The sequence below is a fragment of the Polypterus senegalus genome, chromosome 8, assembly GCF_016835505.1.
Source record: "Polypterus senegalus isolate Bchr_013 chromosome 8, ASM1683550v1, whole genome shotgun sequence".
In the NCBI taxonomy this organism is placed as follows: Eukaryota; Metazoa; Chordata; class Cladistia; order Polypteriformes; family Polypteridae; genus Polypterus; species Polypterus senegalus.
This window is the reverse complement of record NC_053161.1, coordinates 7,792,727-7,814,884: the sequence shown is the minus strand read 5'-3', so window position 1 is coordinate 7,814,884 and position 22,158 is coordinate 7,792,727. Positions and strand designations below refer to the sequence as shown.

The window sequence follows — 22,158 nt, the reverse complement described above, 5'->3', positions numbered from 1 at the left end:
CCCCTTCCAAAATCATTTATTTATAATAGTAAATTTCTATAGTGAATACTGTCTCTGGGTACTTTACAGGTGCAGACACCAAGTACAGATACAACAATATAACTGTTTACATAAATTATTACAGATAGAGCAAAGACAGGTTAAGTGACTTGCTCCAAGTCACAGATTGGATTGGAGAAAGGACACCACACTGTAATCAACTGATCCAGTTAAAAATTGTTTCAGCCACATTCTTACTAGTGAAACTCACTCCAAACTACAGCATTTCTTTCTAAATTTATAGTACAAGATAAGCTGGCATAAAAAGGTGCAAGTATACTGAATAAGTATTTCCACATGTACATATTTTAATTACAACTATTTAATTTTATTATTAAATCATACACTGTTCAGTTTCAACACCTAATCAATAATAAAGACCACATTGACAACAAAAAACGCAAATAAACAGACACTTGGACAATAAAAAACAATGTGTACATTTACCATTAATAAAAGTGTATATATAGTCTTGCAAGGTTCCACTAGTAGATACATATGTGGCTCAGGACCAATTTAAACCACAAATATGCACCATTACATTTTAAGGATTCCAAAATAGAAAACATTAATTTAACAGTTATTTAAAACCTATTACAGACATTTAAGTTTAATTATAAGTTTCTCTTTCTGTTGTACACTAGGTTGCCAGTTTGTTACACTTTAAAACAGCTGCTTGTTCAAAATACTGCTTACAGTACGTTCATATGAAGCTGATAAAAATAGCCTAATAACAGAGTGCATGAAAATGCCACTCAATGAATAATATCACCTTTTGAGTTTTGCGTTTTTTTGGTGACAGCAAACCCGTTGGTAGGGTTGGTGTGGCGAGTGGCATATTTTCTTTTAACACAATTACCTCTTCCTCTGAAACTGTGGAATATCCACTGGCTTGTGTTAAATTTTTATGTATTAATGAAAAAAGTAAGAAAACACACTTATTCCTCTGCATCATTTGCAAGAACAGCTTACAGTTTACTTTACTGTACAAGGTTACCTGAATCTGTCTTTGCACAAGAAAAGGAAGAGCAGTTGTTGCTTTTCTTTTTTTATATTTGAAAACATAAAAAAGACTGGAGCTAGGAATACAATCAAGTGAAAGAAAAACTCCAGGGTTTCAACAGACTTACGAGAATTTAGTTTAGGGTTTTAGAATAGGATCTGTGTTTTTGGTTTTTAACTGTAGTGTATTTTTAGTTTCGATTTTGTTTCTTCCTATTTGATACCAACAAATATTTTATTATTATGCCTTGTTAGAATCTTCATAACGATTTTGCTTAGTAGAAAGGTAAACATTGTCAACTATTTTTAACATGTAATCTAGAATCCAATGTTTTTCTGTTCTGTGAATTTTGTGGGAAAAAAAAAAATCTAAAAAGGAAACTCTGCCTGCAATCACATTTGATAGACAATGGTACCTATAATATTGCGTATCTGCATACAGGACGCATAAAGACATGTTACCCATACTCAAATACCACAAGAAGTCCATGATGCAGAAAATGCAGTTTTAACAAGCCATAAGATGTGAGTGAGAGGCAAAACTTCACTAAAATCAAAATTTTTAAATTTCAGTCATTCAAACTGGGCCCCATTCTGCATGTATACTTTGGCAAATACTTCAGGCAGGGTGTTAAAGGGACAGATACATTTCTTAAAATAAGAGTTTGTCATCTTAGTCTGCCCTGAAAAATCAGACGACTTGCCCTGCCTGTTCTATTGTTTATATGAAGTATCTGTGAGTATTTTTTATTAGGTCAGGAGGGAGAAGCAGGAAGCAAGACAAGGTGTCAGTATACTATTTTCAAGAATAATCAGATCACATATCCTAATGGTCTCTATTTAGAAGATCTCAACAAGGAGTCCTATTTAATATTATTACTTTACATAAGTAAGGATGTTTTCCTAGTCTTGAGTGTTACAGATTTTGCTCTCATAATTATTTTGAAAAATCTTAAACAGCTTTCTAATGATCACAAAGCAGTAAATAAATAAGTACAGAAGCATCCATGTTTATGCAGTATTCACAACAGAGATCCAAGGCACTATAGTAATACTCTGCAATCATTTCTACATTTGCAAATGAGTCTATGATCTATTTTGAATGAAATTTGTGTTCTCTGGCATTCCATTCTAATTGTTTTACACATCGATGCAGAGTTGAACTGGCCCGTTTCATTTTCTTATGGCATCTGTCTGATGTCTTGGAATTTTTGTATGTTCATATTCATTTACACATCTTAATTCACATGATGCTGCTCCACTTGAATACAGCATATTTTTGTATTGGTTATATTGTGTTCTTAAGAATTACTTAACTTAACAAAATCAATTCAGTTTTTTTTTTTTTTTGTTCAGTGTCTGCTAACCCACTGGTACAAGACAACCTCCACATTATAATATACCATTTGACTCATCTTGATGTCTAGTTATACAAGATGTCACACTTTTAGGATTTTATAGCTCTCTAGACTCAAAAACCTTATTTTGTAGGACTTTTTGGGCCTTATTTTATGCAGGAAATCATAATAAAAGGTAAACCATTGTGTGCCTTCAGCAAAAATTATCAGAATGAAGTTGATTGTGCAATACCAACTAGCCCTAATACGGCAGCTGCAGTACTGTTTTATGTTAATTTAGGTTACTGATCAGGAATAGGATAATAATTTTAATGTTTGATTCTTTACTGCTGGTTCTAGCCCTCTAAGAACAACTCCCTGAAAGTTAAAAACATAACCAATTGGGGGTAAGGTTTTAGACTATTTCAAGGTCAGTGATTACAAATACGACTTTTTTATTGATCCTTTACTAGGGATCTATGGACCTCAATCAGAGGGTAAAAAATGACAGATTTCTATTACAGTTGAGAATATTTAGACTTTAAACATTTAAAATGAAGAACACATTTTAATATTTTAAATATTTAATACAACCATTCTTTTTTATGATGTCATCGCATTTCTTATGAGCACACCAAATTAGGGCAGCCTTTGCTTATTCAGACTTTTTGTTCACCTTGTATTTTTTGCTGCAGCTTCTCATTCTAATCTTGCCTTTTGCTGTCCAGATGATTCATTTTGTTGAGACTGATGCACTTTTTATGCAGTGCTTTCTCAAGTATCTTTACACGTGACATCACTGATTGATTAAATATGCTTGATGATTTGGTTGGACTGCTAATTTGAAAGAAGAATTTCAGCAAAACTGGCTTCATCTGGAAGCAGACTTCCTTTAAAATTGTAGCTAATGAACAGAAAGTGACTTATACTAAAATGCTTTGAAACTAAAGCACCAGACACATGGATACTAGAATTTAAAAAAGGAAAATATAAATTGAAAATTGTAGCTACATCAAATTTTCAATATTAGTAGTGCTGATGTTAAAGATGCACCATCTGTTGAAATGAAAAATGACATGCGTTTTGTTACTACATGCATTGCAAAATATGTAGCAGTAGTAGTAGTAGTAGTACCAGCAGTACTGTCATAGGATAGTGTATCATAAATATTAAAGTATACAGCCAATAAATTGTAACTGTTGGATGGACTGAGGTCATCTTATAGCATACTGGTTTTGCTGGACATTTCTAATTTGAAATAAAATTGTGAAAGCTGCAATATTAAAATATGATTAATTAAAATAAGCAAATATATGTTGCAGGAACTATATATACGAAATATTTGTGATAAGTACTATTTGCAATATCTTGAAAATTTTTACACATGGAAATTTCTTACCCTGCTAAATTCAACAATGAGTGTAAGAACATGCAAGACATAAACACACACACACACAACACACAATTTAAACAGAAAACACACATTACCAGTTAAACTGGAAGATCTTGTGAGCATCATCAATGGACCAGTGACATATAACAGACTTACCACCAAAATAACCTTCCTTATTCTTGACTCGTAACAAAAAGGCATAACATTTACTCAGATGTTAATGTAACTGAAAAAGGCAAGTTTTACTTACATGTGGGTATAATGGAAAATGGAGGTTTCTACAAAGTTGGTCAATGGAACTGCCACACCAATCTTCAAAAATATGCAGATTAGCTTGACCTATAAACTGAAACCAAACAGAGGAACATTTACTAGTTCACTACATTTGATATTAAAACACATACCAAAAACAATAAAAAATATAAATGGTGTTTTGTCATTGTCACTATAAATACAATGAGATGTCTGACCATATACTGTATAGTGACTAGATATACAGATAAAATTCTGTTACAACAAAGTATTTTTATGGTCCCGAAAGTTTCCCCATATGACACGAGTCTATAGAAATCTTGTTACTACGAAAGACATTCAGCAGATACTTTCATTACAATAAAGTGCCCAAAAGACCTTGAAATGCCTGAATGAATCATCCACAGTGCAGTTAGTTCTGTGGTCACAGCTCAGTTGTGCACAATGATCCCCCAAACGGAAACACTGTAATTTTTTTTTCTTTCTTCGAAATTTCCTTGTACTTTTTTTTTTGTCTTTTGTTTCCTGTGGTTTTCAGTGATACCTTTTGCTTATTGCTCGTCAACATTTAAAAAACATCCATTCGAATTTAACTCACTGTCTCCCTCCTATAGAAACGGCAGACAGAAAAAACAATAACAGTTCATACCAGAAAAGATAAAAAAACTTTACATTTTTGCAGAAAAAGGACATTGCCAGTGAATTAGGAATTTCGCATTCGAAACTGTCAACTTTCTTGAAAGACAGAGCAAAAAAAGAGAAAAATCTCGGGTTGCAAACGTATGTGAAGTACTGCATTTGAAGATGTCGAAAAAGCTGTTTTTATGTGGTTCAGTGATGCTCGTTCAAGAAACATTCCTATTAATGCAGCACTCATTCAAGAAAATGTGAGGTTTGTAAACTCTCTTGGGACCTCCCCCAACTAGGCAGCATGCTGAAGAGTCCGCGTCTATGGAAGACTGCTTATCTACTTCCAGGGCAACAGCAGGCTCACCGCTATGCTGCATCTCTCCACCAAACCAAACAGAAAAGATCTTGAGGGGTAATGCAAGGTACATTGTAAATGCAGGTAAAATGATTACTTGATCACTGACCTGGCCATGACCCTGCCTGACTGCTGTGTCTGTGTATAGCAGAATGGCAGATCACACTACAACAAATAACTGTGCTGTTCCTGTTCAAGCTGAATAAAGCTGGTTTTGCTAAAGTACCGAGACTAAGCCTCATGTTTTGGGGTGCAAGACAGGGACTTATAGCATGACCCTGATCTTTTATGATTTGCTTTTATGGTTTTTCACTGCACCTCTGTGAGCCTGCTATTGCCCTGCCCCAGCAACAGACAAACAATCTTCCACAATCGCTGCAATCACGTTTTGGGACGCACTTCAGCGTGTCATTCCCAATTTGGGGGTTGTGTGTGGTGGTCTTAAAAAGAGTTCAGAAACCTCACAATATGAAGAAGGATGATTCGGCTCTTGATTGATAACTTGTGCTGCCCACAAGATGCTTCCACATTTAGATAATGTTTGTGGTGAATTCCTCTGACCCAATTGCACAGCAGTGCTTCAGCCATTGGTTTTGGGCATCATTCGCACCCTGAAAGTGTATTATCACAAGGAAATAATTTGTAGGCAGAAGGAGATTAAAATTAACGTGAAATAAGCTATTGAAATGATTGCAAATGTCTGGGCGCAAGCTAAAGAAAGCACTATAGTAACATATACAGAATCTCATTACAATGAAATTTTCGTTACAATGAAATATTTTTTAGGTCATTGGGAGTTCGTAACGGAATTTTACCTGTAGTCACTTTGTCAGGCATATCGCACTTGGGCGGTGGAAAACAATTTTTCTAGTGTGGGAAAGTGTTGAAGCTTGCAAAGTAGGTTATAAAACTTACAACTAGACATAGTCACTTTGTCTTTACAGAGTATTGTCTATGGAACCCAGATTTCCTGGTCAAGGGTATTATCACTCCTACTCTTGATTTGCCATTTGATAAGGGCCCCTGACTAATGTAGGGATACTCACAAAAACTACTGCTATGTATTGTGTACTTGGGGTTTGTTCTGGTACACAGCCGGGTAGCTTCAAACAACAGTTGAAACCATTTGGACTTTTTAAAGAAAATGAACTGTATAATCAAAATTGTACAAACTTCTGACTCTGCGGTACTACTAGGAGACTTCAACGGGTATGTTAAGAATGACAGAGATATCTTTTTGAGATAGCCTGTTCTGAAAGAGTAGTGAACTGCATTTCTGTTCTCAAGAACTGTCAACAACCACAACACCATGTTCAAACACAAGTAAGCTTAAGCTTATGTCAAGAAACAACACTGGGGTTCCTTTATGCCTACAACAATGTACCTTTATAATGCCTCACTTTGACTACTTTCATTATCAGACAAGTCATTTGGTTTTCTTCTTTTTCATAATCCTTGTGTGTGTTTATTATAATCTATACATGTATAAAATGTAAAAGTTGACTGACTGTCTCACCCATCATCAAAAGCACTATTTTCTTGCTTAATTAAAAAGCTGAAATATGAAGGATGCTACATCTCGTACAATAGGTGTCTACTAAGAAAGGGCATTTTGATCTATATTTTATTTAGGGGTAAAAACAACTCCTCTAAAAGAAAAAACTAAATATCTCAAAATCTAAAAAAGTTATTTGACCAATTTGATTGAAATTTGGTGATGTAACAGAAAAAAGGAAACTAGCTGGCACATTTTATCTGTTGATTTCTGTCAATACTAATAGTTAATACTAATGCACTGCATTTTTTTTTTTTTCTGATCAACACTGAAACGTACTTGAGACAGATACAACAGTGCCACTTGGCTTTTTGGGTTATCCAGCTTAAATAAATAAAAGCTAATAGCAAAAGGGATAGCAGGGGTACATGAAGAATGGCACTGACCAATATGATGGACACATAAATGAAAAAGGAAAAAGACACGGCATGACATATGGCATGGAGTGTGAGCAGGAGGAGAGTTCTGTAAAGCTCAAGTAAAATGTAGTTAGCAAACAAGCTATAGTCTGGGCGTCAGCTTCTGCGGCTGTGAGCATAGCTGATGTGAAGAGAAAATTACACTATATTTACAGGAACAAAACAACCCCAAAATCTTTAGTGAACAAGTAAAAAACCCACATCTGAAGCCGGATTTAGCTCAGCTGGCTGGCTACCCGTGTATTATATTTACGTATTATTAATTATGGTTGGCTGTACTTTTTATTTGACTTTCCATCATTTTTAGTTTTGTAAGTTTGTTGAGTTTATTTTAGTTCTTACCAGTTACAACTTTTAGTTTCCCAATTTTTCTGAGATAAACTGTTTTTCCCATATAGGCCTGGTTCAATTTGTGTATTGTTTTTCTTCTAAATCCTCCAACAGGCCCACTGTCTTAGGGAATCACCACAGAAGCTGGATAACCCAGCTGGTATTTCTATAGTTCTTGAATGTCTGTAAATGCTAAAACTTTCCCCTTGGGACAAATGTAACATTATCTGTCTATCTAAAACAGCATCTTGTTCCAAGCTATCTTGGAATGCAGGTCAATGACTTACTTTATAGTTGCATCATCGGATCAGAGGCTGTGTGTTCTGGAGCCTCATGTATAAACGGTGCGTACGCACAGAAACGTTGCGTAAGAACTTTTCCATGTTCAAATCGCGATGTATAAAACCTACACTTGGCGTAAAGCTACGCACTTTTCCACGATACCTCATACCTTGTCGTACGCAAGTTCTCCGCTCGGTTTTGCAGACTGGCGGCACCCAGTGTCAAAGCTGTGCTACTGTTCCTGTGTGGTTACACCTTATTTTCCTGAAACGGCTTTATAAATACACCGAAACTAACCGCATATTGTTTATTATTGTAATGCATCTGATTGTAATTAACTTGTAACAATATAATGGTAGAGGGAACAGCCATAGTATTCCAAATACCATAACTGCTTTAGCGTTGGTACTCTCCCTTCTTCTTCTTCTTTCAGCTCCTCTTGTTAGGAGTTGCCACAGCAGATCATCTTTTTCAATATTTCTCTCACTGCACCACTCAGAGTATTTATATCACTGTATCTGAGTGTGAATCACAGCAGCAGCTGATCGGAAAGGGAATTATCGGTATACAGCTTCAAGGACACGCTGTCTCAGCCACTGCAAAATGTTTTAAAGCCTTTCCTGTACGGACCTCGCGGTTCAGAAACAGAAACGATATCATTTATAAGGTGAAATTCAGCAAAATATGTTTAATTATACAGATAAAAATTTAAATAATCTATATTCTTCACTGGGAGTGTCGTTAAGGATAGAATAATTAAACATGTACTACGAAGATATTTCAATGTTCTTTAAACGTTTTGAAGAATCGGCGCTAAGCTTACAGATGGCTTAACGTCTATTACAGAGCTGATTGTATGGCGATCGGTTACTTGGGGAAAGAAAAGCACTGACTGCAGTGACGGCTACGCCAATATATATTGAATATAAAACAGAAAGAGAAAATAACACAGCTAAAAACACAGCGACAAATTTCGGCAAAAGTTAAATGCTTGTGTCATGAGCACGAGGCAGCTATGCAGTGTCCGCAACGGACGTAGCCATCCACTGTGCATAAGCTACCTTACTGACGGGCGGGCGAAAGAGCCACCGATTCTTCCTCTGCCCAGTGCCACCACAAGCCTAGAGCCGCCCCTGATTGTACTGCTGCAATAAATTATTTCATCGAAGTGAAACACATGTTTAATAACGTGCTTTAACTCCTATCATCATGAAAATGATATCAGGTATACATCTCAGTATTTTAGTTATTCAGAGAACTGTAATATTACGAATGTAATTGATTCTGAGTCAAGTTGGAGGAAGAGAGCCGGTTTAAAAAGCAAGTAGTGATTCACACACACAGAGCACATAGAAGATCAAATACAAAACAAAGAATTTAACGTGCTACTTTAATTACGATGTGATTTGAGAAACTGGTTAATTAAACGATTTTAAGATGAAGTTTGATGTTCTACTTTAATGACAAAATAAACTACGTGATTAAAGTGGAAATGTCGAGATTGAAGTTGACATTTCGTGCTTTTTCCTCACTGTGTGCCTTTTTTATCTGTACCCTAATAAGCTTTCATATAACACTCAGACAGTGGGCTTACAACTCGGCTTTTCACGGCGACTTTGATATGTGACTTCTTTTTTATTTCCGGCACTGTGCGATTTGTGAATGTGAGCTTTCAAGTTTCTCCAACACGCTATGTCACTCGATCAACTTCATTTTGTTGATTATACCACGGTTTATTTGAACAAATAGTATGTTTTTCATTTGCCTCCACTTGGTATTCGCTGAAATTCTTATATTTTCCCCCGTGCTTTTCCCATTGTCTTTTCACAGAAGGCTGCGCTTAAGGTCGATTTATATTGATTTGCAAATTCAAATAGGCGTAATTCTGGGAGGATTTTGGGCGTTACATAATGCGCGTGCACGAGCGTTAGTTTTCACGCTGATCAGGATTTATGTAGCGGAAGAACATGGAAGTTGGAGTACGCACAGATTCCTGCATCTGGATTTTTCTGTGCGTAAACACATTTCGGCTTTTGTGCTTACGCCATGTTATAGTGCGAGTTCTACGCACGGCGTTATACATGAGGCCCCTGGACATTTAGAATCAAATGCTAAGGTGTCAGCCAATTGTCACCTGGAGCAAGCTGGCCTAGACAAAGAGAAGTAGGACTCTGGACAGTGAGCAGTTATCCTTAATGCTCCTTAAATTCTTTCAGTGCTTAGGAACCTTTCAAGTTTTTTTACTTTTACTTTGATTTTGAATTGTTTGTTTTTATAAGCACATCGTAGGATTTATCCTTCATTGCTTGCGTGCTTTGAGCCCTAATATAGCTCATACATGTTAGTCATTTTATACCTGGCCATGTCCACTGGAGATGTTAGCTACAACATACTGTCTTAAATTTGCATTCAAACAAATTGTATACATGTTCCTACGTAGAACCACCTGTGGTTAATGAAATAAGGGGGCAAGGGTGAAGACACTAAAATTTGGCCCATAAAAATGACCTGACAAGCAGATGAGAATGGTTTCAAAGAACTTGACTAACCATGAATGTTTCGTTATGCAGGTTCACAATACATAATTCTGCATAATCTCTGCGCAAGCATTATAACCAGAGTCAAACACTAAAGCAAGTCAGCAAACAACATAATAGGCAGCAAGCTAAATTCCCATCTCTTAAACTATTTTTATGTAATATATTTTTTTTTAAGTACATTTTTGAAAAGGAACACACCATACTCTACTCAACAAGCAGGTGGGGCAACTTGGTGGTTCTAAATTAAATCATCGTAGGTATATGTCAGAGTGTGCTAAATGATGGGTTGTGCTCCACAGAGGGTTGGTTCAAGCCTTGTACTTAATGCTCAGAACTAGATAAACAAGTTAATCTGAGACATTATTCACAACTCATAAAAACTGCTTCCAAACTTTCTGGAAGTTTCAAAACTAAAAACATTGAGTTTGTTCATCCTTAAATTCCAAACAAAATTTACAGCAATTGTAAAGTTTATTGTATTAACAACAGGGGTGCGGAAATCCAACGCCCGACTCGTCCGTCACGGGTAAATTGAGCGTCGGACAAGCGTGTTCTTCTGGTTTCAGTTGTCCGTGGACAAGTGCAATTTGCTGGAGAAAAAAGAATTATATGTGCTGTGCAGGGCACATTTTTACCACTACTTTCAAATTTTAAACATTTGGGTACGTACTTCGTGTGGAAACAGTCTACTTAGGCATGTTCTTCATGTCTCAGATTGGTCTTCAATATTGTTTACAAAATGACGGCTGATTTTTCAAAGGGAAAGCACTCTTACAGACTTACATAAGTATTTTACCCTACTATTTACACGCTTGGAGATGCGGTAATTTTTTTCATGCCGACATTACGATGTAATTTGATGATTTTTTCATTATAATCGATAACTTTTATATATTATTGATAAAATACATTGTTTCTACATAAAATGCGGTCATTTTACTTACAATGCAAATTTTTTCACCACATAAAGCTTGCTAGACAGTTAATCTTTCCTGAAATTTGCGATTTCACGTAGGTTGTGATATATTGACGAGTTAAGAAATTTATTGCGTGACAACAATTCTGATGAGCTGTCTATAGATCGTTTTTGATTAGAGAATTTTTCATATGAAACAAGTTGGTTTCGCGCTGTCAGTTTATTAAAAATGAAGAAGAAAACATTCTAATGGTAAATGTTATGAAATATCTATAAAAATCTTCACTTAGACGCGATTATTTTTTTCTGACAACGTATGTAATATTTACTTCTTTGGAAATGTACCATCTTGCGGAATTTCAAATACGTCATTAGGAATTACCTGTGTAACCCATAATACACTGCGGTAAGCACATTCTTTTCTCTATATGTGTGTTGCTGAAACTGAAGCAAGTAGCATCTCGGATAAGAAATCGATTGTTTAATTAAAACTGGCAAAACAGGCCCTGAAAAAACTGGCAATAAGGACAAGAAAAGAAACACAAAAGCTGAAAGGGACCGCGAGTATGATGATAAACGAAAACGTTTTTTTTCCAATTGCAATGGCTCAGAGGGTTTCCGTGGGTAAATGCAGATGACGCTGACTCCGTTTTTTGCCAAATTTGCCGTCAGTACCAGTACCAGGAACCATGCAGTTCAGCACAAGCAGAAATAAACAGCATTCAGCCCATGCTGTCTGAGATGGTAAAGATTTTTGGGGGAGAAGATGTTGCAAGACAAAAGCTGAAGAATATGGCAGAAAATGAATCAGGACAGTGTTCTGTTATTTAACTGTAATATGTGAAACATAACTAGTGTAGCTATAATGAAGGCATTGTTTATTAGTGAGTTAAAATAAGGGAATCATTTATATAATGTTCTAGAGCAAGGTGGCAAAATACTACTCCCTGAAAGAACTTTTTTAAAATGGAACTATTTTTCACTTTTGTTATTTGTTTATGGGCAAGTGAATTTAACTGGCGGAAAAGTGGATTTTCTAAATTTACTTGTCCGTGGACAAGTAGAAAAAAATTTGATTTCCACACCCCTGAACAATAAGATACACATGGCATGTGAACAAGTATTTTACAATTGCCCCTTTATACAGCATGTTTAACACATAAGAACATTTTTGCCTGATAAAAGTGAAGCAAAAACTGGAAACTACCTACACTTATGCTCTTAAGAATTAATGTATCAAATTTATATTTGGCATTTCCAATGAGCAACAAGCACAATAAAATGCTGATAAGCTTTGGAATTCCATAGATGATAGCAACTTTCTTTAATGTTTATTGCTAAATATTTCTTTCTTTAATGTTAAATAGTTTACAAGATGGATTCTCTTTAAAAGGAAATCAGCTTGCATAGCAAATGTTATTTTCTGTACAAGAAATAAAACAGTACTCCATATTATTACATTGTTAGTCTTGCCTACTTGACTGTATGCTGTAGATCCAATGCTAGTCAACTATTAAATGACAAATATCACAAACAACACAGGACAATATCAAAAATAATTCAAAAGATCAATATAATTCAATTGCCAATAGTATGCATTTTGAATAGATTGAAGTAATAGCTCCAAACCTGAAATCAAACTTTACAATCTGTCTTGCAAACTGCACCAACACACAACAATCACACTTGAATTGAAAAGTAACCAGTTTTATGGTTAAGGTTATAAATAGGGATTTGCAGGAAAACTTACCTAAAGTGCCTAGTGCAGAGTTTAGGCATTGAATTTAGAAACAAGGTTTGACTTGTAACTCTGCTTGACACAATGTTTCTTTGCTGGATTCCATAACTCTGCAAAATGCTGTGTGAAGACCACATCAATAATATTTTTATAGTATTGCTATATTGTTAGACTGATAGCATTTATGTAAATATTATGAATTTGATGAACAGTAGAACACATGAAATGCTGCAATGGCCACAGCAGGCACTGCATAGGACTAAGCAATTCTGCAACCACCAAATTTACAAAACACACTTGTCAAAACATAACTGGAGTTTAAATGGCTTAGTTCAAAAAGCTTGTAGGTAGTTACTCAAAAAGTATGGGGGGTGGGGACAAAAGCAAGCTATAAATCAATATATAAAGCAACAAGGTAATGGTGGGTGGCACGGTGGCACAGTGGTAGCGCTGCTGCCTCGCTGTAAGGAGACCTGGGTTTGCTTCCTGGGTCCTCCCTGCATGGAGTTCTCGAAGTGTCTGCATGGGTTTCCTCCCACAGTCCAAAGGCATGCAGGTTAGGTTTGATCCTAAACCGTCCCTAGTGTGTGCTTGTACCCTGTGGTGAGCGGACGCCCTGCCCGGGGTTTGTTCATGCCTTGCGCCCTGTGTTGACTGGGATTGGCTCCAGCAGGCCCCCGTGAGCCTGTGTTACAATATAACGGGTTGAATAATGGATGGATGGAGGTAAAGTTCTAGACTTCTCATCCTGGCTGCTGCTTGAATGGAACTTTTTTTTTTTTTTTTTTATATAAATATAACTATTTCGTTTGTTGTATTCAGACACATTTCTTCATTATATTAAAGTATTAATAAGCATTATGCTGGTTGTAATCTTGTGTCTTTTGAACACTAGCAGTATGAATATTAAACTGACCATAGGCAGTAACTTTGCATACCTGTGCTTAGTCCCTAATTACCTTCTGGGACACTTCCCCAATAAAGCTCAGTTGCCGTCACTAAGTAGAAGATCTCCCAGAGGAAAAATTATGGAATGAAAATAGCATGTTGCCTTTTCCCTGTACAAATCAGAAATCTGTGCAAAATTTCAATGGTTTGGATGGTCTGGACAAATACACAAATATTCATTCAGATTTATATATCAGACTAACTGTGTGACCTGTCTAATATGGTTTGAAGTAATCAAAGTAGACTTCAGCATTAAAGTGCATCACCTATTGAAATACTGTAATTTTGTAATGCATTTAGTAATAAAATGCATTACTACAAGTGTTTGGCATGCACCATCTGTTGGAATGACAAATGCAGAGTATACATCTCTGTTACGTGCCATTTGGTATGACATTCATAGAAATAGTGTTAATGTTTATGGTGTGCCATCTGTTGGTATGAAAAATGCAATGCATTTTATTACTATAAATGTTTGTGATGTGCCATCTCTTGTTGGAATGACAGAGATATAGCAATAGGACGGACACACAGATTCACCACCATTTAACCCTTCATTAAGCTGGATATAGTGTTATACTGATTATCTTATTTGTTAGCATTAGAATTCTGTTTCTAGTCTTTATAAGACATGTAAATAACAATCTCACTGTACTGTAGACATGATAATCTTATTCATGATAATCCATATGGCAAGCAACTTGTTAGTGTACACAGATTAGCATGCATAGAAGTTATGACTAACAAGTTAACAAGTTCATGTAAATTTAGTGACCTTGTAACCTTTGCCTCTATAATGCTTCCACACAATCAGTTTATCTATGAATAAAATTAGATTATCTATAAATCTGCAGTTTTGTGTCTTAAAATGATTTGCATTATGGCTAATACATTCCACTTTTACTAAGCATGTTTTTGACTGTGAAAGCCGAAATTATATACTACATGTCCCTCCCACCCACCTGTGAGCACAATCACATATTTCCCCTTTCTAAAAAGCACTCTTCCCTGCTGTACTTGACTTCTTTAAAATATTTCAGTCCAAGCAGAATAACCTCTCAGCTAATCAAGCCTGCGTTCTTACATTTTATCATTTCCAAAGACTTACTTGAATAAATAGGCTTTCTCTCTATTCCTCCCACCCCATTCTGACCAGATATATAAAATGTGTTACTTTTACTCAATTTCCAAGCAATTTTCAATTTAGGCCAGTTCTCACAGCTTTATGGCATACTGTACAGTAGAAGTTTAGGTTCAAGGTAAAAGCTGCCTCAAAGGAACACTAGTATCATTTCTCTACCTGGGAGAGTGCCATGGAAATAGATAGGCAACATTATATATATGAACAACATACTGCATTATTGGTAACAAAATTCTACTAGAGAGGTAGGGAGCCACCAGAAGCTGACCATTTAGGTTTAGCAGAGGGAATTCTTTGCTACTTTTTAGCTGCATCTTATTTTAAACACTTGATAAGAAAACACATGAAAATTGTGAACAAACCTGGACAGGCCAGAGTGGAACAGATACTGTGACACTAAACCCTAGCAACAGAAGCCAGTTCTTTTGGTGTAAAATGCATTTCTTTATTGGAAATGGAGCTAGAGCTTGTGCTCCACACAAAGAGGCTCCAGGCTGAAGTGGGAATACTCAACTCTCCACCAAGATAGCCTTTCACAGTTATTTAAGTAAATTATAGTAGGTAGGAAGGTAGTTGCAATAATGCAACTTTGAGTAAGAGAGAGGTAAAGTAACTGTTTATGTGTATGTGTCTAATAACTATTAAAGAGTATATAATGTTTTTTTTTTTTTTTAAACAATAGATTTAGTGCTCAAAAGGGTACCAACTACTAACTTAGAGAGTAATATTCACAAAGGGAATGATGGAGATACTTTGAAGGCAATGATTTAAGAGGAATGGCCTGCCTGATCTGAATCTACAGTACATGAGGAACTGTTAGTAGATCATTAGGCTTGAAATAGAAAGTTCATAACAAATACCATGTTTAAAAGATTGCTCACAATAGTGCCTGGTACCAGAGTACATTGAGAGAAAGGAGAAGGACTGACTTTGTAGTCATGTTACCTTTTGAGAGGCCATTTGTTCTGAACAATAGATACTCGGGTAAAGAGAAGTGTTGAGCTGTTATCTGATCACCATTTGCTGCTGAGATGACTCAGAAGGACAGAGTGTCTGCTAGATAAATAAAACTGAAAGAAATAAAATGGATAAGGAGAAAGTGCTGGCAATAACAGATGATTTTTTTTTGGGATGTGTTCAGCTCTAACCTCCAGAAGGGTTTCTACTACATCTACATGTCAGGCACAGGATTTCTAAATGGATTTAGTTCAAGACCCGAGTAGTTGAGGCATCTTAAAGATATTAAGGCCAAAAGGTTGTTGGTGTCTACTGGTCCTGGCAGCACCTCTAACAACAATAAATAATGCCTTAGAGGTTCAAGGCAAACCAAATGTAGGCAGAATATTTGCAGTGTTTTCAGATCAGCCTTAGGAAATGAACTGAGGCTATTGTTGAAAGGTGAAATGTACATTTTAATAACTCATGTACACAACGGATACTACTCTTGAGGAAGAGGTGAAAATGCCAAAAGCATTGGTTGGGATCAGTGCCATTTCTATGCCTGGGGTTGTTGCAATAATTAAAACTCTCCATAGTAGAAAGGGCGAAAGGAGAACAAGCTGAAAATGATGCAAGCACTTTATATTTTCTGAGTGTTTTGGTTAGCATGCCTTCTTCCATCATGCACTGAAAGTGGAGCGAGGGCCTCCAGTCTGTTGTAGTTTCCATTTTTAAGTCAAGAAGATGTGTTCCAGTTACCATGGAATTTCACTTCAAGGTATAATTATACTGGAACAGTAACTCAATCAGATAGTTAACCTGCAGATCCAGGAGGAGCAAAGTGGATTCCACCCTAGCCATGAAGCACAAAGCCAGCTCTTTTCCCTTGCATAGATCTTTGGAGGGCCATGGGAGTCTGCCAAATCTGTCTACATGTTTTTCGTATACTCAAAGCTTTTGACCATATAATCCCATAGTATCTGGTGGGAGATGCTAGAAGAATGTGGAGTTCAAGGTCATGTGTTAAGACTTTGCATACTTGACATTAAGTTTTGTCTGTTCACTGTGAATGCTGAAGTCTGCCAAGGATGCATCTTCTTTCCGTTTTACGGTAAAGATATTAAGGCAAAGCCAGGGCTTTTAGAGAATCAAGTTTGGGTACTTAAGGACTGTTGTTAACCTCTGGTCTCACCAAACTTATACTTTTGCACATACTTGGGCAGTTCTATGCCAAGTGTTTACGGGTAAGACAAGAATTAGCACCTGAAAATCAGAGACTAGCAGCACAGTGGCGTAGTGGGTAGTGCTGCTGCCTCACAGTAAGGAGACCTGGGTTCGCTTCCCAGGTCCTACCTGCGTGGAGTTTGCATGTTCTCCCCGTGTCTGCGTGGGTTTCCTCCGGGTACTCCGGTTTCCTCCCACAGTCCAAAGACATGCAGGTTAGGTGCATTGCCAATTCTAAATTGTCCCTAGTGTGTGCTGTGTGTGTGTGCCCTGCGGAGGGCTGACGCCCTGCCCGGGGTTTGTTTCCTGCCTTGCGCCCTGTGTTGGCTGGGATTGGCTCCAGCAGACCCCAAGTGACCCTGTAGTTAGGAATAGTGGGTTGGATAATGGACGGATGGAAATCGGAGACTATGAGTCTCTACCAGAAAAGTGTTACTTGAACTCTCTCTTTTGGTTTAGCTGTTCACAACTTTCTTGTAAAGGAGAAGAACCAAATGCTGAACAGAAACTCTCAAATTACCACTCAGGTTATATCCACATTTTCATTTATGATTGCACACTTTACAGTATGTGGTGACCTTAAAGGTAAGATTCTGAGTACAAGCAGCTTAAAAAGAGGTTCTTGCCCAGTAATGCTGGGTTCACTCTCAGTAATGAAAATGGATGGGAAGGAAGTGAGAGAGACAGAGATGTGAGACGGATTGTGTTTATACTGTCATTCTGATGCCTCCTACAGAGGTGTGTACTGGGCATTGTCCACTGAAAGAAAACCTAACAGGAGATTCATGACATTGTGTAGGGCTGTTTCTGTAGACTACCCTGGTAAAGCCAGGAGGAAAACGTGCCCTGGTCTATCCAGGTGTGCAAGTTGCCTCCATGACCTTCAACATAAAAAAAAGGAACAAAATGCAGCATAAGACTAAGCGGAAACAATACAAATAGCCAAATCGGTTTCCACTGTAGTGATTAATTTGAGTAAAGAAAAAAGTCCTCCCACTGCCAATAGCAGTAATATTTGAACAGCACTAAACTATATAATTTCTATCTTAATAAACTAAACTCTCTAAACACTCTTAGGAAAGTTTTGATTGGCACACAAGAGCTGTGCTGTACTGACCATCCCATCTCAGGAATCAAGTTAAAATCAATACCAGTATCAGATGAGGGAGTTTTGGGTCAGAACAATTGTGCAATTCATACAGTGAAGAATGGAAACACTGTTCAATTCACCACAACTACGCAGATGCATTCTGAGGACATCTCCACCACCAACAGCCACCAACCAAACACAATCAGATTACAGACAGATATAGCCTTTGTTACAGTAGTTCATAGTCTCTACTTATGTCCATATCACTCAAGAAAGATTACACTGCTTACCTAGTTTTAATGCATATTTTGTATTTCGGTAAAACAGTTTTAACCTTTTATTTTATCCTTCATTTCAATTATATAGGTTGTTTTTAGAAATATGCACTATTATAGCTAGGAGTAGCTTACTTCTGTACTGTAGTTACAATAGAAACCGTTGTGTAAAAAATGACTATGGCTTTGTTGCCACATACTTTATCAGCACTTTCACACAGACTCAAAATACTACAAAGTATACAGAAAAAATTACCTCAGGTTTCCATGGAGGTACATCTTTCTTGAATTCAAAACCATTTTCAACCTGTTAAAACATAATAATAAATTTAGAAAACAGCTATCCCAGAATGTGTTTACAATATAATAATGCATCCAAATGTCATTTGCTGTCATTTTCTGCATCCACAATTGAAAAATACCCTCGATATATTTTACACTAATTTTTCAGAACAGATCAGACACCAGATTTGCACAATCTTACTGTACTATATTTAATGATTTGTGGAAATCTGTACATTCTAAAATAAAAAAATAAATAAATATATCTCTTGAAGAACTTTTCATTTGTTTCAATGACATGGCAGAAGGGTCAGGACATTATCACAGACGGTAGTTGATGTTTTTCTGAAATCTGATCTAAATAATTTTGGGAACACCTACTGTAAATGAGGAGGGACAGGGCTGCTGATTTGTGTGTGTGTGTGTGTGTGTGTGTGTGTGTGTGTGTTTGTTTGTCTCCAGTAGTCTGTGGATTTAAAAGAATGAGCAAGAAGGAAAGTGCATCTGAACAGTTAGAATTGATACCATGGAAAACAAGTATTGGTATTCTTTAAAGTTTTCAGAATCAGTAATTATCAATAGCTTGATTTTTTTGACAGCACTACTCTTAGGCATCTTTAGATCTAGGACCTTATGAAGGAAACACACCGGATGATCTGCATTGTTATATGTTTTATTACAAGCATTGTTTGAAGTGTCAGTTGTACCAGTTGTGTTTGAAGTTCTCACAACTTCTCTGTACTCTCTTTTAACTGGCTGCTGTCTCCTGATAATATTAACTTGATAAAATAGAAGATATTTTTTTTTAATAATACCCTCCCACTTTTGAATTGGATTACTCAGGTTTAGGAATATTTTCTGTGTTATATTATGCAAAATGGTTATATTGTCAGTCATTAACCATTTGATTGTTTGCACTCCTTTCAGTTTTTAGAACTACTTTGCAATGAAACAATGAACCATTACATTAAGATATTGAGAATACAGGTTATGCCTTTGATAAAGACATCAACCAAATGAACTGCATTTTTGCATCTATTAGTGATTTTTTTTTTTTTTTTTCCAGAAGCTATAGTGAGGCCACGAGCAAAACAAAATATAAAAAAAAAGAAAGAATGGGCATGAATACTGTGTCCAGTATGCTCACCACTGAAACTTCCAGAATTTGCAGACAGAGGACTATAACTGAAATGTTGGATCTTAGTATTGCTTCAGTTGCAGAGACATAACACAATGGGCAGGGCTTGGTGGGGAGAGCTACTTAACTATTTTTTCCTTAACCACATAGCTATTTTAAGATAATATTGGTTTTATGGTTCAGCGTATGAAATTCTTTATAAGATAAAAGCAGGCAAGACTTATTTTTGGAGATGCAAAAACAGCGAAGTGAGATTCCTTATAAGTATATTATGTATCATGATGACAAATTCTAAAAACCAAAACTGGATAATGGCTTATTATTTGATGTAATGTCACAAGGTCTCAATGCATGAATTGAAAAAAGTGATATCACATCTTGGCTCATTGAAGTCAGATTTAGCCTTCTTACAGAGATTCTTTAAACACTAAAGATCAACTTAGCCGGGTCAAGCAATTCATTTAGATTTCGATTATGGTATCAAACTAGAGAAGCTGAAACATTAACTCATACAGAAATTCCTTTTGTGGCATCAGAGGTCACTTCTGACTTTTAAGGGTATTATATAACTGAAAGAAAAACACTTAAATTAAATAAATCTTATCCCGGCTACACATATGAGACGTATCTGAAATTACAAGAAATTTATTGATAAATTCTTTGTTTAGTGCCACTATATGTGCATTTACAACTTTAAAAGGGAGATTTTAATTGTGTTATTAAATAGTTCACATGACCGTTTATCGTTTTTACAACCTTCTATTGTCCAATTTTGGCAAGATTGTGTGATTTGTAGTCTCACTTGCATGTTCTTAGTTGACAGGAGTGGTAACCTGTGTGGTTTCTTGCTGCTGTAGCCCATCTGCTTCAAGGTCGGACATGTTGAACGTTCAGAGATGCTCTTCTGCATACCTCATTTATAATGAGTGGTACATACTGTTGCTTTTCTATCAGCTTGAACAAGTCTGGCCATTCTCCTCTGACCTTTGGCAAAAACAAATCACTTTCACCCAGATAACTTCTGCTCACTGGATATTTTCCCCTTTTTAAACCATTCTCTGCAAAGCCTATAGAGGGTTGTGCGTGAAAATCCCAGTAGATCAGCAGTTTCTGAAATATTCCATGTTCAAAGTGAATTAAATTACCTTTCTTCCCCGTTCTGATGTTTGGTTTGAACTTCAGCAGGTCATCCTGACAATGTCTATGCTTAAATGCATCGAGTTGCTGCCATGTGATTGGCTGATCAGATATTTGTTAACAAGCAGTTGAACAGGTGTACCTTATAATATGGATGGTGAGTGTATTGTATATAAAACAATGCCAATTAAAAACAAATACACTATACATACATAAACCATAAAAATTACATAAGATATATTTTGCATTTAAGGTGACAAGGTGGTAAAGCTTTGAAAAACAAATTGTTGTCAATCAGGTGGCAAGTAGACCTTTAATAAATAGTCTGCAGAGTCCAAGACAGAAAAAGAAATTTAAAACTGGATCAAACTTAATCAGAAAAGAACTATCAGATTGGTGTCCGCAGTAAAAGTGCAACTTTCTTCAAAGATTGTGTAAAAGGAACACTACCAGACTAAAGGGATATGTTGATAGTGTGATAAAAGAAACAGCATCAAAGCAAAAGGATTTAACAAGAGAGCTAGGAAATAGGTAATTAAGTAGTTTGACTTTAACAGTAGAGAAAGTTAGGAAAATGAAAAATAGAAACAAATGAGAGGATAGCTAAAGGTGGTGAGGGGAGTGGTATGCAGAGTGAAGAAGGAACATAAAGCAAAGGAGTAGGCTTGTACAAGGAAAAGCAGTTCGAGCTTTAAATATCCATGAAATGAAGCTGCAAAATACTATACATAGTAAATTAAAGTTGAAAACTGTGCCTCTGTCAGTGTGAAAGGTCTGAACAGAAAGAGTAAAATTTTGTGACCAATTTTCCCCTTACTGATCTCTTGAAACACAGAATATACCCTGACAGAAAAAATATAGTTGTTAAGTATTAAAAGTGGAAGTTTAAAAAGTTTTAACTTCCACTACAGGACAAATAAAATATAATCTACCTGTCGAACCAGACTCCTAAGTGTACAGACATCAAATAAATTTCATTGCTGCTTACTTTCAAGGCTTCTTTAGCACTCATGGTTCATTAGTGAAACAGAAAGGAGAGATTCCTAATGATAACCAAGACTTGGCTAGCGGAAAGATTAGTGATGTACTAGAATGAAGCTACACAGCAGGACCACAATATCTTCTATAGGTTGAAGCAGGGTGAAATTTGAGAGGAAATAAAATATCATAACATTTAAAACTCAATTCAGGCTTGT

At 36.3% G+C, this 22,158-nt stretch overlaps 1 protein-coding gene across 1 annotated transcript in view; it reads right to left on the bottom strand.

Moving 5' to 3' along the window:
• The window catches only part of b4galnt3b (beta-1,4-N-acetyl-galactosaminyl transferase 3b), a 196,392-nt gene that overhangs the window by 72,055 nt on the left and 102,179 nt on the right, over positions 1–22,158 (bottom strand). The window contains exons 3-4 of the mRNA XM_039760655.1: positions 18,662–18,712; positions 4,022–4,117 (exon numbers count right to left, since the gene is read on the bottom strand). Of these exons, the coding sequence (XP_039616589.1) occupies positions 4,022–4,117; positions 18,662–18,712 (147 nt within the window). The remainder of the gene's footprint in view (positions 1–4,021; positions 4,118–18,661; positions 18,713–22,158) is intronic.